General features: G+C 38.2%; 1 protein-coding gene across 1 annotated transcript in view; it reads right to left on the reverse strand.

Moving 5' to 3' along the window:
- Chc (clathrin heavy chain) overlaps positions 1–17,539 on the reverse strand; it is a 59,970-nt gene that overhangs the window by 11,446 nt on the left and 30,985 nt on the right. The window contains exons 9-18 of the mRNA XM_071682007.1: positions 16,490–17,422; positions 16,121–16,297; positions 11,404–11,592; positions 9,330–9,455; positions 6,908–7,079; positions 3,934–4,136; positions 3,548–3,693; positions 3,204–3,387; positions 2,006–2,198; positions 1,736–1,893 (exon numbers count right to left, since the gene is read on the reverse strand). Of these exons, the coding sequence (XP_071538108.1) occupies positions 1,736–1,893; positions 2,006–2,198; positions 3,204–3,387; positions 3,548–3,693; positions 3,934–4,136; positions 6,908–7,079; positions 9,330–9,455; positions 11,404–11,592; positions 16,121–16,297; positions 16,490–17,422 (2,481 nt within the window). The remainder of the gene's footprint in view (positions 1–1,735; positions 1,894–2,005; positions 2,199–3,203; positions 3,388–3,547; positions 3,694–3,933; positions 4,137–6,907; positions 7,080–9,329; positions 9,456–11,403; positions 11,593–16,120; positions 16,298–16,489; positions 17,423–17,539) is intronic.

The raw sequence follows: 17,539 nt of genomic DNA on the forward strand, positions 1-17,539 counted from the left end.
ACCTCATCTCGTATCCATGTTTTGGCTGCATAGGTCACGGACATGAGGACTATGCTGTCCCTTGATCCTTTTTTCGCTTCCATACTTACACCTCTACCCCTTATGATTCAATCAAGAAACCCAAAGACCCTTATATCCTGTGCTGCTCTCACCCTTATCAATCCTTTCATCACACCAAATTTAAGCTCCTAAATATTCAAATTCTGTCAGCTCCTCCTGTCTTTCACACACCATATCTATAACACAATTTGGTACACTTTCTGATCTTACTCATTACTTTCCTTTTAAACATTTACCTTCAATCTCCTATGCTTACACAGATCATAAAACACAAATTCATGTAACTCCTCTTCACTCTCAACAACAGACAGTTTCATCTGCAAATAGGATTGCCACTAGCCACCATACCTCACCAGCATACTCCATCTCTACACCCACTTTCCCTAGTTTTGCTTTCATGTCACTTATTACTCAATTTATGTATATGTTAAAAAGCCACTGTGACGATCACACAGACCTGCCACACAGATGTATGATTAAACTTTTGCATAATATCTACCAACTCTTCCACATGCATTTTCTCCTCTATAGACGGCTTTCATACCATCCAACACTGTCCCCCTACCCAATATATCCTTAACACATCCCATAAAGCATTCTTCTTGAATTTACCATACCCTCTCTCCAGATCCATAAAAGCTACATACAGCTTCTTGCCTTTCCCTACATACTTTCCTCAGTTATTCTCAACACAAAAATCTGATCCACACAACCCTCACCTTTTTGAAATCCCCCTGCTCTTCATTTATTCTGCATTTAGTCACTTCCATCACTATCAATAAACAATTAACTTTTGCATGCACTTTTCATGGTATACTTAACAGGCTTATTTCCCAATACCTGATACATACATCCTTAGCACCTTTTCCTTTGAATAAAGGGACAATACTTCTTACTCAAACCTAAAGCACAACATTCTGCTTCCATGCTAATTTACATATCGAATGCACCAATTTCTCCTCCATACTTTAACATTTCAGCCATAAACCCACCCACGCCATGTGCCTTTCTTACCTTCAACCTCATTATTGCCCTCGTTACAGCCCTTCTTGCTAAAGGTACCAGCACTTGTATCCTTTTCCTTCCATCCTCCATACCCATGCACGGAACAACTGCTGCTTCACCTAAACTCACATTCATCAGTCCTTCAAAGCAGTCTTCCCATCCTTCTTCCACTTCCTCTTTTAGATTCTGAAACTCCCCTTCCTTACCTCTCACATTACACTTCCAGTACTAGATCTAATTCCCTTTTCCATCTCCTTCCAGTCCAATTTCTTGTTTTCCCTAAACATTTAACTCAACTTTCTTCTAAAATCTCCTCTTCTGTTTCTTTGCTTTCCTCTATCAGCAGCTTAACATATCACTTCCCTGCTGAACTTCCACTGGCACATTCCATTTGAACAATCTACAATTAGCACTTTTTCCTCTCCAACAATATTTCTAATTTCATTCATCCACCAAGCATCTCCCCTTTTATCTTTTATATCCATGTACATAAACATATATCAATAGCCTGTGATGCTACATTTGACACACCTCAAGTGTACGAAAATCATACACCTCATATTGTGTAAACCTTAGCACTTTAAAAATGCCAAGCTCTTGGGAATGCACTGTATATAAAAGTATATGTGCAGAATTATGGTGTTTGTACCTACAAAATTAAAATGCTCACCTTCTGAATATCAGCATGATTTGGAGCAGCAATAAATTCCTCCAGATCTGCCAGCCTATTTGTCTTGGCATATGCATAGCAAAGTTCACTCTCAACATATGACTCCCGAGCCTTTCTACGTGCCATGACCAAGTATCGAACTAAGTCTTCCCAGTGACCTATGAATGGGAAAGAAAGGCTTTATATAAATTTGAAGTGTCCTAGACAATTCACAGAACTTTTTCAGTATAACTAAATATCAATACACAATGCATATACCCAAACACTAACCTGTCCTGTGAGCTGTGTCAACAACGTCAATGTAAGCAGTGGGATCATCAGCTTTGATGAACGAGTCTATAGCTTCTTTAACCAAAGACTGTTGGAGCTGAGCCTTTGCCAACTGACTCCATACTGCACTTTCATTGCAACGTTCAGCAAACTCATATGCTCGGTCCAAGTTAGCTATGTGTTCAATCAAAACCTGTTGGGCGAGGATTCATGTATTGAGTCTATTTACATAAAATCTATCTCAAAACAATTGATCTTTCTTTCTTTCATACTTGTTCCCTAATCTGGCATGAGTAAGGTTGTATCCAAACCAGATGAATAAGCCTTACAGGAAAAAATTCATCTGGCCCTCCACTCCTGCCCCTCTTAGTCACCTGAGATGAGCAGGTGAAACATGGGCAGCATTTTCTCCCACCTCCTAAGGGATACATTATTTCCCCCCCATACATACCTGCCATTTCCCTCATTAGTGAGGTAGTGTCAAGAACAGTTGACCGAACCTTAGAGGGAAAAATCCTCACTTGGCCCCCTTCTCTGTTCCTTCTTTTGGAAAAGTAAAACAGGAGGGGAAGATTTCCAGCCCCCTGCTCTCATCCTTTTAGTCACCTTCTATGACATGCATGGAATGAGTGGGAAGTATTCTTTCTCCCTTATCCTCCGTGATATAAATTTTTTCATAATTTTCCTTAGGCTCATAAATTCGCAACTAATAACAGTGATTAATCTGTTCTTACTGTACTGTACTTGCAAATGATTACATCATCATCTGATTAAGCACCGTTGGGTACAATTTTCTAAATGCACTTTAGTTTTAGCCTAGAGATAAAAGATAACCATAGCAGACTGCAACTTTGGTGGCAGTTCCAACATTTACAACATCCTTACGAATTCTTGGGACAAATCTAAAGAAGAGTCCAAGAAGTAAGGCAGTTGCATGCATATACCTAAAATCAGCCCTATCACAGCAGCAATATGAAAAAATCAGATTTGTTTAAAAAAAGACTAAGAAGTCTAAAATACCCACATTCATACAGTCCGACTGGGGGAAAAAGTGTGAAGCTTAATTCTAGTCACATAAAAGTTAGGAAAATGAGCCTAAACATATAAACCAGAATGAAAGTAGGTATCAATGATATCAATACAGTTGTTAAAGATCGACCTCTACTTTGTAGGAACTAGCTAAGGAACAGTATCTTACCTGAATGGCTGATGTGTTTACATCAAACTTCTTAAATATAGCAAATGCTTCCTCATAAAGCTGGTTACCAATGGCAATGTTGGCAATATCAGGAGCATCATAGTTGTCTAAGCGGGTAATATAGTCCATGACACGTGTGTGATCAGCCTTTATAGCCGTTAGGATGAGCAAATTTTGCAGGTTTCTGAAAATATAAATACAACTTGGCTAAACAAACACAATGTGATTAGAAGCTTTTCTATGCAAAGCAAATACAATAACTTCCATTATGAAAACTATCATCTTTAAGATTCATTACAAATTTATTAATCAACAGCATAAGGCTCATATCTCACAATACAAACCTGTGATCACTGAAAGCAGAATTATCAAGCACAATCTTCTCAAGGAGTTCAATGAGTTCATTGGGCAAGTCAGCAGTCATAAAAGCTTTCACAGTGACAGATATATCTTCTGGATCCTGGGTTTCTGAGAGTGCAGTTTGGACAACCTTAAAAACACAAAATAAAATAAATACTTACAGCCTAAAGACATCAAAGATAATATGTTCTCACTTGATATGATATAGCTAGGAATGCATAAGATGTACAAAAAGTTTATTTACAAATCTTACAGTTTCATATAAATCCTTTCCTCATTCCCCATGTGAACAGCAAACCCTTGGTGGATGAATGTTCGTTCACGTCCTAAATATCATTCTAATAAATCACATGCCAAAATGATTTACTACCTGGTCTATGAGTTGTCTCCTGTACTGATTGGACTCCTGGAGAACTTCAGCCCACAATTCAGGGTCCCGTCGTCTTACAAGATATCGTGCCTCAGATTTGAAGAGGGAGTTTTCATTGCAAACATTGATCAGTTCTCTGTCACACTGGCCACGTTCATAAGCAATGCAGGCAAGATGGGGATCTCGCTTCTCACAATATTTCCCTGGTGATGAGAGATGCTATTAGTACCAGAAAGCATGTTATGAGTACAGATTATCAACCAAGAACCCCAGTCCAAACCAGAGATTAAGATAAATGTAAAATATTCTCCAAATGTAAATAGTTTGACACCTTCAAGCCAATAAGAGCAACCTGTCCAACCATTACAATTGATTTCTTTAAGCATGTATACATAGAGCATAGGTGTTACCACACAATACCTGCTCGAGATTACACCATGAGTGAGTTGCCACCTTAAGAGTTCTTTCTGCCTTACCTACATGTAGCCTGCTGGCATTCTGTCCACAAATATAAAATTCCTCCTTGTTATATACAACACTTGACAACAATTAACCTACATAACTCAATCTTCGCAACTACTAATCTCCCTGCAGTGAGCACTTTGCACTAGAACTGCCTTTTGGTGAAATGGTATGAGCAACAGATAACAGTAGTAGGTAAGAACATTAGGTTGTAGGAGTAGGTAGTAGTAGTAGGTTGGAACATTAGGCAGGAGCATTAGGGAGGAACATTATGTAGGAGCCTCTGAAAATATTTAGGCTTGCCCTCTGCCAGTGGCCTGTTAAGGGTGAGGCACTAAAGGATAAAAGGCAGCACTTGAGTTTCTTTAGTTATGGAGACTGTTGCAGTAGCAACCCCTTTGAGGGAGTTCCAATTGGAACCAGCAACAGAGATAAAGATAGATTGGGTATGTTTGATGGTATAGTAGTCCCTACAATATTATGTGGATGTGAGACATGGGCTTTCGGTTAGGTTGTGCTAAAGATGGTGAATGTGGTGGAAATCAAATACCTGAGGACAATATGTGGTATGTGGTGGTTTCATTAAGTAAGGACATGTGTAGTAATAAAAAGAGAATGGCTGAGAGCTGAAATAGTTTGAATGTAAGGAGAAAACGAGTGAGGAAAAATATACAAAGAGGATACATGCGTCAGAAGTGGAGGGAACAAGGAGACGAAACTGGAGGTGGAAAGATGTAAGGTAAATTATCTTGAGTGATTAGGGTCTGGACATGCGGAAGGGTGAAAGGGATGCTCAGGATAGAGTGAATTGGAATGATGTAGTATACAGGGTTCACATGCTATCAATGGATGGAGTTGTGGTTTCAGTGCATTACTCCTAAAGAATGGATGTGAGCAGATGCAGCATGCTTCCTATGATCCGGGCGCTAACTTGCTAATACGGGAAACGGCGATCAAAAGTAAAAAAATATCACACGTTCCCGAACTCTTGACTGCAAAAGCTTGTTACGCCATGAATGAAAGTTACCTCTGGCTAGGATGTACCTTTGTTCATAGAGTGAACTGGTACAACAGCAGTATAATTATTAAGGGAAAACAATGCATCACTGTCAGTACAGTTAGTTGGGGCAATAGCAGTGCAATATCAAATCGAGGGAAAACAATGAAATTTCCCCAAACAGATTTTTGCAGATGAGGTGCTGCTAGCTGAACTGGATACAATTGGATACAAAGGAAAGCTGCTTTAATGATGTATGTCGGAGTATGCTGCTGAAAATGAAATTTTTTTTTTTTTCATACTATTCGCTATTTCCCGCGATAGCGAGGTAGCGTTAAGAACAGAGGACTGGGCCTTTGAGGGAATATCCTCACCTGGACCTCTTCTCTGTTCCTTCTTTTGGAAAAATTAAAAAAAAAAAAAAAAAAACGAGAGGGGAGGATTTCCAGCCCCCCGCTCCCTTCCCTTTTAGTCGCCTTCTACGACACGCAGGGAATACGTGGGAGGTATTCTTTCTCCCCTATCCCCAGGGAATAAATGAAATAGATAAGACTTATCTGCCTGCATGTTTTGAGAGAGAGAGAGAGAGAGAGAGAGAGAGAGAGAGAGAGAGAGAGAGAGAGCTCTGGACAACTTTAAATATCACAGAGTAAAGTTCAGTACAGATGGTTGATGGAAAACAGGAAGTTGACAAGAGTCATGTAAAGGAAAAATATACAAAGTTTATATATATCAATTCTTACTTCCGGAATGTTTCAAATTAATCATGACACTCATCTAAATGCAAAATATCTTAAGCAGCAAATCGACTAATGAACTGAAGTGCAGCAATACAGTTCAAACAATCAGGAGGGAGTTCACAGACAAAAAGACACCAAAATGGAAATTTTTGATGCACAAAACAGTTGCACATTTGGAGAATGACAAAAAGTAATGTAGCCACAAAAATTTAACGAACTAGGAAAAGACCCGCTAGGTACATTATACATATACAAAAGTCGATTCATGTTGAATATGACTACAAAAGATTCTCACTGTGAAGGCCACTACACTGAAGTATTATCAGGATAATGATACAAGTTTGCATCATTACATAACTAACCTGACTAAAGATCAACTTCATTCCCAATTCCATAAAGTGAATTGCATGGATACAACCTCTTCGTTAACATGTATACACTTCATCAATATCCCGTGTTAAAATGAAATATGAACTTCCACAATCATACATTTTGTATTGCATACAAGGTTGATTCATTAAGCACAAAGACTCAATGCACACCTACTCTCACATAAAATGCTTCCAGTGCATACTACATTGAATCATTCCACTGGTATCTTCAAATGAAATGTCTTATGCAATTTACATTAAATGTCAGAAAAAAATTAAAACCAATAATGGCTATGGGAACTAGTGTAGTAAACGAATTCCAGGTAAAGCATTCAAGGTGAAACAAAACCAGGTAATGAAGCCAAAAGCTTAAAAATGAAAACATGAGAAAATATAAAACATACCCACAACTTTGCTGTCATAATGCTGGTTTTCACGCAGGAACCTTTCAGGATTGTTGTTGGAATCAATGTATATTTTGGCAATGGCATCATGGGTAGCTGATTCAGTGACGCCTTCATGGATACGTGACTCCAACCAAGTTAACAAGAGCTTCAAGCGATTCCTTTTTTCAACCTGAATCAATCATTGACAAATTTTCAGAATTAATAATTGGAAAAATCATAATACATGTCTCACACAAAATCTAAAATCAGCATTAATGCTATCCCTGTATGGTCAACACACACACACAAAACTCCTTAAGTGATATGAAACATGGGTTCTGGAAATGTTATGCATTTTTTTTTTCCCCAAGGAGGCATCTGATATTGAACCATAAAGTACACTGACAAAGGAATTTGATTTTTCGGCAAGACAGAAATTTTTCATAAAAGAAGGGAACCAAAGATGCATGTCAGAAAAGCCTTCTCAATAACACGGTGAGGTCATTAGTGGCATGATGATAGGCTTCAGCTTGGGACCACTGCCATTCATGATCTGTGAAAATGAATAAAAGGGAATTCCCAAAAGAGTACTGAAGGGCAAGACATAAGGGAAGAATGTGAAGGTGGTATGTAAGGAGGGGATACGTGGAAACTCTTTTGCCGTGGCTACCCCCCTTGATAGGAGTTCCCAGAAGGAAAAGGCATCAGAGACATAGATACGCAGCCAGGTATACCAAAAAATCAGCTTCATGCCTGAATACCTTCAAGAGTGACGCCAAGAATAATGAAAGAAGCTGAGAATGAAGAGGACACCTGAAACATACAAAGAGACTTGCACAAATTGTAGAATTAGTTTAACACAAAACTTATAAAAATGAACACAAACTAATGCTAAGAAAATGAACATTACACACAGAAAAAGAAAGCTTTGATATAAATACAATCCAGCAAAGATAAAGCTACAGGTATGTGTAAAAGAGGGACCTAGGTGTTGACAAGGTACCTAAACTGTCACCAGAACACCAGAAAATATGTCGAGATGAATTGTCTGCAGACAAATATCAATACTGCATTTTCAGTCCATGGATAGGGAAAATTTCAGTAAGCTATTCAAAATGTACATTAAACAAATTAGAATATACTTTTCAAGATGGGTCACTGTACTTCAAAGAAGCATAGAGAATTAATAGATAAGGTCAGAAGGGGGGGGGGATATGGCATCAGAGACAATACAGCTGAGCTACAAAGTGAGGGAATAAGCCATAAACTGGCTCATGGAAAGTTGTAAATGGTGATGATCACAACTTTGAAGTTGCTTAAGTATGATGCGGAGTGAATAATTCATTCTGTGATGTAAAGATAAAATCCAGGAAGCCATAACATCGGACTATGCAAGAATCTTCCTAAAGATAGCCTTTTGTTTCAAGAAATAGTGGGGGATAGCACATTCAAACAATACATAGCAGGAGACATGACTGAACAGAAAAACTGCATAATGCTATTGATTATATAATCCTACAAAAATGCAACAATTCAAAACAAATATACAATGATAACTGAATAAGAACAATCAGGATATTATATGAAGCTATAAAACACTTACTTCTAAGAGACAGTAGAGGACTGTAAATTGGGGGGAAGGGGGGATAGCCCATTCAAACAATACATAGCAGGAGACGTGACTGAACAGAAAAAGTGCATAATGCTATCGATTATATAATCCTACAAAAAACGCAACACTTCAAAACAAGTATACAATGATAACCGTGTAAGAACAATCAGGATATTATATGAAGCTATAAAACACACTTCTAAGAGACAGTAGAGGACTGTAAATTGTGGGGGATATCAATTATATAGAGACAGACTGGGGTAAGATAACAAAGCCGTAGTGACAAATATTCGAGTATACATATCGACATGTCATTGGCCAAACCAGGATGACAGGATCTCATACACCATTACTACACTGGGATATTGAGAATATTATATACAATTCATCAAATGGAAAAGGTAATCATGTAATGCTCAAGTTTGACTGTGTGCTAAATGAGGACATTGAAAAAGCAGTGGTGGTGCAAGAAAAAAACCAGGATATAATTGTGGGAACTTCACAAACCTCAACAACTTCTACAGTAACAAATACAGAGGGAAAGACAAGAAATAGGATATAATGGTTTCAAAATAGCTGTCAAAAGGCAAATGAGCTTCAAGATTTGCAGTGGTGAAGATAAAGACCCACAGACATTTAATAAAAGCTGTCAAAAAGCAAATGGGCTTCAAGATTTACAGTGGTGAAGATAAATACACACTTCTAATCTCTAGCTGTCATGCATAATGCACTGAAACCAAAGCTTCAGCATTATACAGAAGTTGAAATGCTATTCCTGGAATAAATAGTAGTAGCAGACCGTAACTATAACTTATCGCAAATACTTACCTCTTCAACTAATTCATCTGTTGAGAACTGGCCACGGACAACCATGATGAGCTGTTTTATTACATCTTCAGCACAATCAACATCAAGGAGACCTCCTACAACAACAGGTAAGCGGGATGGATTCACCTGTAGATATGCAGTTTAAAATAACATATGTGGAATCTATCAAAGGCTATTTTGTGCCTCTAAAATTCTACTATTCTTCCTCTTATGCAGATGGATAGCTTTAGTTATTATTCTATTCTTCAATATCATTAAACATCTACTCCTCTATATTGAAATGTCCTTTACCTAAAATACATACTCCTCTATACTGAAATGTCCTTTATTTATAATAATCGCTTACTCTGTCCTTTCAACTTGTTAATTCCTAGTTTCTATTCTCTCAATAAATCATTTCACTTTAAAGGAAATCACATAACATGAAGTCATCTGATACTTTGTGAAGCATGTGCTTATTTTCATTTTCATTTTTGTATCTATTCTCTCCCATATTCAGATAACAGTTATTCATATATTCATTTCACACTTGCTTTGTCTCCTTATCAGTTTCTTAATATTCTAACTAACCTCTTATCATCCATCTCAATTAGTCTTGTCTTATCCCAATTAATCCATATAACCATAAATCTCTCCTTGTCATTCTTTGCAAAGCTGATTTTCCTGTGATAAGTGCTATGTAATAGCCCTGCCTTTTGGAAAAATGCTGGGAGCAACAGATAAAAGTAATAGGTAAGAATGTCAAGACATGAGACTTAGGAAGACAAAATTAGGTAGAAGTAGAGGGTAAGGGCATTAGCTAAGAGCATCAGGAAGAAGTAGTAGGCTGTAACATTAATAAAAAATATTAGGTAGATAAATTAGGCAGGAGCCTCAGAAAAATACTGTGCTCTAGTTGTCCTCTGCCAGTGGCTTGTTAAGGGCGAGGCACTAAAGGTTAAGAAGCGGCTCAGGAGTTAAACAGTTATGGAAACTGTTTGTCTGTGGCCATTCACTTGAGGAAGTTCCAAGAAGGGACTGGTGTCAGAGATATAAATAAATAGACAGATTAACCATATCTTACTTTTTTAATTGAGTGACTATGTTTCACAAAACTTGTGTAATCTAAATCAGTCCTTGTTACACAACAATATATCAAACAACTATTATATCTGTACCTATACTTTTAAATGAAGACCTTCCTATCTATATCTCATGCATGTTCCCAATTGGAAATCCCTCAAAGGAGTGGCCAAGGCAATGGTTTCCATAACTAGTGAACTCCAGAGCCACTTCTTGGCCTTTAGTGCCTCACCCTTAACAGGCCACTAGCAGAAAGCAACTCTAACACAGACAACCAAAGAGTAATAACAAAGGTAAGGGAGCAAAGTGGTTATATGCACCTAATCCAACCTACATTATATGAGGATTGAGGTGAGCAAGCAAGGTGGTTATATGCATCTGATCCACCCAAAGTAAATGCGAGTAAAAAGTGGTAGGAAGAGCTAAAATGAAAAAATTTCACCTTTAAAGTTCCAACTAATCACCCTGCTTACATTTCACCCTTACTCTGTAAATGCTTCAAATGTCATATATACTATCCCTGTTTAATTACACAAACAGTCTGAAATATAACCAATTTATCTATCAAAAGTTCAACTTTGTCTTAATGCTCTACAAAATTTCCTCGATTTGTAACAAAATCCCTACAAGATACAATGCTTTTTCCACACCAATGAAATACAGATAGCTGCTATTTCCTTTGTAAGCCTACCAAAACAATATGCAAGATTCTAAAGCACATGATGATCATTCTCCAACGTGAAACAGTTAACCGGCTGAACATGAAACGGTTAAATTGTTAATATATGGTCATCAAATTGTTTAAAAACAACCTAGATTTACCTCCCTACTTTGATGGTGGGAAGAGACATAAAACTTAAAAAATAATCCAAATTTCCTGCTTCTTAAATTTTCAATTAGTGCAATCAACTTCTAATGCACCACTCCATTTTCAAAGAGCTATCACACTCAATAACTCAAAAGTTTCATAAACTATTCTCAAACTCTGAATATCACAAAATCAAACTCTTACCTTTTGCACATATATTTCAATATATTTTTGCAAATTATTGCGATAGAGGTATAGCACCAAATCATGGACAAAGTCAAAACGGTCACAGACAATGATAAGAGGCAACTGATCAGTCAGTTTTGCCTCCTTCAAGAAGTTCTTCACACGTTCAGGGTTGTAGCAATTGGACTCACGACATATTCTCTCAACCTGGGGAAATTAGTTCAAATTAAAAAATCACATTTGTTGCCATTTAATTCCCTACTTACTTACAGATGTTAACATTATGCATAAGCTAACCTTCAGTAAAGGATTCGGCTTAAGTAGCTAAAAGGATTTTCCATTAACAGAAGAGTTACTTGAAGAACTTTGCATGCTAATTGCAACATTGAGTACAGAATGCTACAAATTCTTTAGAAGAAATCTGGTCATTTAAAATCCATTTCTGTCATACATATTCCAAGCATATAAATGATCAAGTTATTATTATGTGAATCATCAAATGCATAGTAAAATATTATTCTCATTCTAAATATATACAAATAAGCAATTCAATCACATGAATACAAAGCTTAACAACTACTGGCTAAACTCAAAACATTTTACATGCTAAATAAAACAGATGGCTGCGACCACAATATATATCTCTCTCAAGAACACTAAATCATATAGTTAAAATGGATACTTAGGATGGACAGAAAGAATATGCATGGGTCAGAGTGATCACTTATGATGAGCTTATGGGGAAAAACAAAAACATACCTCCACAAGCTATTCCATTTCCATTCACATCACTGAATACCCTATGCCCCCTAATTACACCCTCAAATGCCACGTTACTCACATTAAAATCAACCATCATTAATCCCCTATCTTGTGCATCGAAACTACAGACTCTCAAAGAGCTGCTCCCAAAACACTTGCCTCTCTCTGTGATCCATCTTCTAGAGGTGCACAATTACTAACAATCAGCCACCTCTCAAAAAACTCACTTTTACCAACATCTTTCTAAAGAGAACACAATAAATTAGACTCCAATTATGAGCATCATCATTTTCCTTCAATGGTGGCTCTTCAACATTCCTAAACAATAAACCAATAAAGTTAATCTGACATAAGGCAACTAACTGAAAACATAAAAAAAAATAAGATACCATTACCTACAAAACTATTCAAGGCCTAGTGCTTAATGCAAGTATAAATAAATGGTGATGTTATTTCCTGTGTGGCGGGGTGGCAACAGGAATGGATGAAGGCAAGCAAGCATCAATATCTACACGTGTATATATGTATATGTCTGTGTATGTGTATTTGTTGATATGTATATGTGTGTATATGGGTATGTATGGGCCCTTATGTATATTTATGTGGATAGGCCATTCGTCTGTTTCCTGGTGCTACCACGTTGAGGCAGGAAACAGCGATCAAGTATAATAAATCAATAATAATATCCCCTCCAGTTTTTACTTTTCAAAAGAGAGAGAGAGAGAGAGAGAGAGAGAGAGAGAGAGAGAGAGAGAACAGAAGGGGGCCATGTGAGGATTTTCCCTCTTAGTGCTGAGTCATCTGTTCTTAATGCTACCTTGCTAACGTGGGAAATGGCAAATATATATGAAAAAATCTATCATACATAATCGCTGTCTCCTGTGTCAGCGAGATAGAGCCAGGAAACAGACGAAAAATGGCCCACCCACTCATGTACACATATATCTACATTATCATAAATTATTATTATCATACTTAACCACTGTTTCCCGTGTCAGTGAGGTAGTGCATGGAAACAGACGAAGAATGGACCAATCACCCACATATATACATATATACAGATGTACACATTTATACTTGCTGCCTTCATCCACTCACATCCCCACCCTTCCAGCAAGGTTTATATGTACATATATTATACATGACATCTAGAGACTGAGTGTGAACGAATGTGGCCTTTGTTGTCTTTTCCTAGCACTACCTCGCGCACATGCAGGAGGAGGGGGTTGTCATTTCATGTGCGGTGGGGTGGCGACGGGAATGAATAAGGGCAGACAGTATGAATTACGTACATGTGTATATATGTATATGTCTGTGTGTGTATATATATGTATACATTGAGATGTATAGGTATGTATATGTGCTGTGTGTGGATGTGTATGTGGGTGGGTTGGGCCATTCTTTCATCTGCTTCCTTGCGCTACCTCGCTAAAGCGGGAGACAGCAACAAAGTATAATAAAAATAAATATAAATACATATATATATATTCTTTTCTTTCTTTCAAACTGTTCGCCATTTCCCGCATTAGCAAGGTAGCGTTAAGAAGAGGACTGGGCCTTTGAGGGAATACCCTCACCTGGCCCAATTCTCTGTTCCTTCTTTTGGAAAATTAAAAAAAAAAAACGAGAGGGGAGGATTTCCAGCTCCCCGCTCCCTCCCCTTTTAGTCGCCTTCTACGACACGCAGGGAATACGTGGGAAGTATTCTTTCTCCCCTATCCCCAAGGATAATATATATATATATTATATATATATATATATATATATATATATATATATATTATATATTATATATATATTATATATTTTTGCAGGGAAAAAATGCAATTGAGTGGGAGAAGTATAAAAGAAAGAGACAGGAGGTCAAGAGAAAGGTGCAAGAGGTGAAAAAAAGGGCAAATGAGAGTTGGGGTGAGAGACTATCAGTAAATTTTAGGGAGAATAAAAAGATGTTCTGGAAGGAGGTAAATAGGGTGCGTAAGACAAGGGAGCAAATGGGAACTTCAGTGAAGGGCGTAAATGGGGAGGTGATAACAAGTAGTGGTGATGTGAGAAGGAGATGGAATGAGTATTTTGAAGGTTTGTTGAATGTGTCTGATGACAGAGTGGCAGATATAGGGTGTTTTGGTCGTGGTGGTGTGCAAAGTGAGAGGGTTAGGGAAAATGATTTGGTAAACAGAGAAGAGGTAGTAAAAGCTTTGCGGAAGATGAAAGCCGGCAAGGCAGCAGGTTTGGATGGTATTGCAGTGGAATTTATTAAAAAAGGGGGTGACTGTATTGTTGACTGGTTGGTAAGGTTATTTAATGTATGTATGACTCATGGTGAGGTGCCTGAGGATTGGCGGAATGCGTGCATAGTGCCATTGTACAAAGGCAAAGGGGATAAGAGTGAGTGCTCAAATTACAGAGGTATAAGTTTGTTGAGTATTCCTGGTAAACTATATGGGAGGGTATTGATTGAGAGGGTGAAGGCATGTACAGAGCATCAGATTGGGGAAGAGCAGTGCGGTTTCAGAAGTGGTAGAGGATGTGTGGATCAGGTGTTTGCTTTGAAGAATGTATGTGAGAAATACTTAGAAAAGCAAATGGATTTGTATGTAGCATTTATGGATCTGGAGAAGGCATATGATAGAGTTGATAGAGATGCTCTGTGGAAGGTATTAAGAATATATGGTGTGGGAGGCAAGTTGTTAGAAGCAGTGAAAAGTTTTTATCGAGGATGTAAGGCATGTGTACGTGTAGGAAGAGAGGAAAGTGATTGGTTCTCAGTGAATGTAGGTTTGCGGCAGGGGTGTGTGATGTCTCCATGGTTGTTTAATTTGTTTATGGATGGGGTTGTTAGGGAGGTAAATGCAAGAGTCCTGGAAAGAGGGGCAAGTATGAAGTCTGTTGGGGATGAGAGAGATTGGGAAGTGAGTCAGTTGTTGTTCGCTGATGATACAGCGCTGGTGGCTGATTCATGTGAGAAACTGCAGAAGCTGGTGACTGAGTTTGGTAAAGTGTGTGGAAGAAGAAAGTTAAGAGTAAATGTGAATAAGAGCAAGGTTATTAGGTACAGTAGGGTTGAGGGTCAAGTCAATTGGGAGGTGAGTTTGAATGGAGAAAAACTGGAGGAAGTGAAGTGTTTTAGATATCTGGGAGTGGATCTGTCAGCGGATGGAACCATGGAAGCGGAAGTGGATCATAGGGTGGGGGAGGGGGCGAAAATTTTGGGAGCCTTGAAAAATGTGTGGAAGTCGAGAACATTATCTCGGAAAGCAAAAATGGGTATGTTTGAAGGAATAGTGGTTCCAACAATGTTGTATGGTTGCGAGGCGTGGGCTATGGATAGAGTTGTGCGCAGGAGGATGGATGTGCTGGAAATGAGATGTTTGAGGACAATGTGTGGTGTGAGGTGGTTTGATCGAGTAAGTAACGTAAGGGTAAGAGAGATGTGTGGAAATAAAAAGAGCGTGGTTGAGAGAGCAGAAGAGGGTGTTTTGAAATGGTTTGGGCACATGGAGAGAATGAGTGAGGAAAGATTGACCAAGAGGATATATGTGTCGGAGGTGGAGGGAACGAGGAGAAGAGGGAGACCAAATTGGAGGTGGAAAGATGGAGTGAAAAAGATTTTGTGTGATCGGGGCCTGAACATGCAGGAGGGTGAAAGAAGGGCAAGGAATAGAGTGAATTGGAGCGATGTGGTATACAGGGGTTGACGTGCTGTCAGTGGATTGAATCAAGGCATGTGAAGCGTCTGGGGTAAACCATGGAAAGCTGTGTAGGTATGTATATTTGCGTGTGTGGACGTGTGTATGTACGTGTGTATGGGGGTTGGGCCATTTCTTTCGTCTGTTTCCTCGCGCTACCTCGCAAACGCGGGAGACAGCGACAAAGTATAAAAAAAAAAAAAAAAAAAAAAATATATATATATATATATATATACACAAATATATAAAAAACTGTGCTTCGTATGGCTAACTGTAAAACTTACCTCCTTAATCTGTCCAGTTTTACATGCTGCTTGAATATACTTAAAGTGAACTTCTGGTTCTTGTGAGAAGTTAACAATAGATCCCAGAAAATAGAAGAGACCTTCAAATGATTTGAATGACTCAAACAGATCAATCAGTGCATTGGTTGTCAGCTGCTCATGATACTTGGTAGCTATCTGCAATTAATCAATAGTTTAAAAAAATTACCAACTCATAATTTGAACTTTATTTGCCTAGGAGTTTCAATTAATTCATTAACTTAAACATATAATCATGAATAAATCAACAAACATATAAACATGAATAAATTTACTCATGGTAGAATATCAATACTAAAACAAAAAACAAAAACATGACTGAATACTTGCCTGAACCACAATCTGGAGATTTTGACGAAGATTTGCAGTAAGCATTGCTTTCAAACACTCCAATGAGTCCTCAACAGATAAGGAGCCAAAATAATTCACAAGCCACTCTGGGTTCAACAACTGTGTGTGAACCACTGCCCTCTTAATATCGTACATGTCTGTATAATGTTCCAAGGCACGTTGCAGTAGACCTGCCTTCTCACATAGTTGAGCAATGTGTGCCCGGTCATAATGGGTAAACATCTGGTTGCCAAGAATTGCATCCGCAACTTGTGGTGCCGACATGAGGTTCATCTCCAACAAGCGCGTCTGCAAGGGTCCTTCAGTGGGACGATTATTCTTTAGGGCATCAAGCAAGAAAGCTGTACACTGCTGAATTAGATTAGACTCCAAGAAAATATCCACAATTTGGTTGACATCAGCCATTGGTTCATCATCTTGAACTAACATCTGAGCAAAAGTCAGACCTTGATCTGGATTGACACGCATTACATTTCTTAACAAGAATATATAGTCTGGGGTATATCCTACTTTCTTAGCATAAAGCACAATCTTTTGGAACTGACCAGTCTCGGCAAAGCACTGAATCACCTTGTTGGGTACATTTGCTCTTAAATAAACAGAGAGTGCTAAAGTGGGATCTGCTTGTTTTACAAGATCACCTAGTTCCTCTGAACACTCTAATTTGTCTTCTTTCAGCCATTTTTCCAGCAGGTTTTTACGACCCTGTGCCAAAACTGGTCTACAAAGTTCAAGGGATTCAAACTTATTAAGGTGAGACTGATCAAGAAGGATCCCAAAGTATTGGAGAAGAGGTGATGTCTGCCCAGGCTGAGCAGGCACTTGCTGGAATCTCTGGATAGTCTGTGGGGTACGAAGGACACCTTTTGGAGCATTAGCTGCAACTTTTGCAGCTTCACTATACTGTCCATTCTGAAAAAGAAAACAAAAATACACAATTACTTCAATAAAAAAGTTTTTTACACACAACTTAAAGCGTTAGTACACACTGCACTGAAAAACAGCAAAAGCTATACCAAAGCAACAAGT

Source organism: Panulirus ornatus, chromosome 33 (genome assembly GCF_036320965.1).
Source record: "Panulirus ornatus isolate Po-2019 chromosome 33, ASM3632096v1, whole genome shotgun sequence".
In the NCBI taxonomy this organism is placed as follows: domain Eukaryota; kingdom Metazoa; phylum Arthropoda; class Malacostraca; order Decapoda; family Palinuridae; genus Panulirus; species Panulirus ornatus.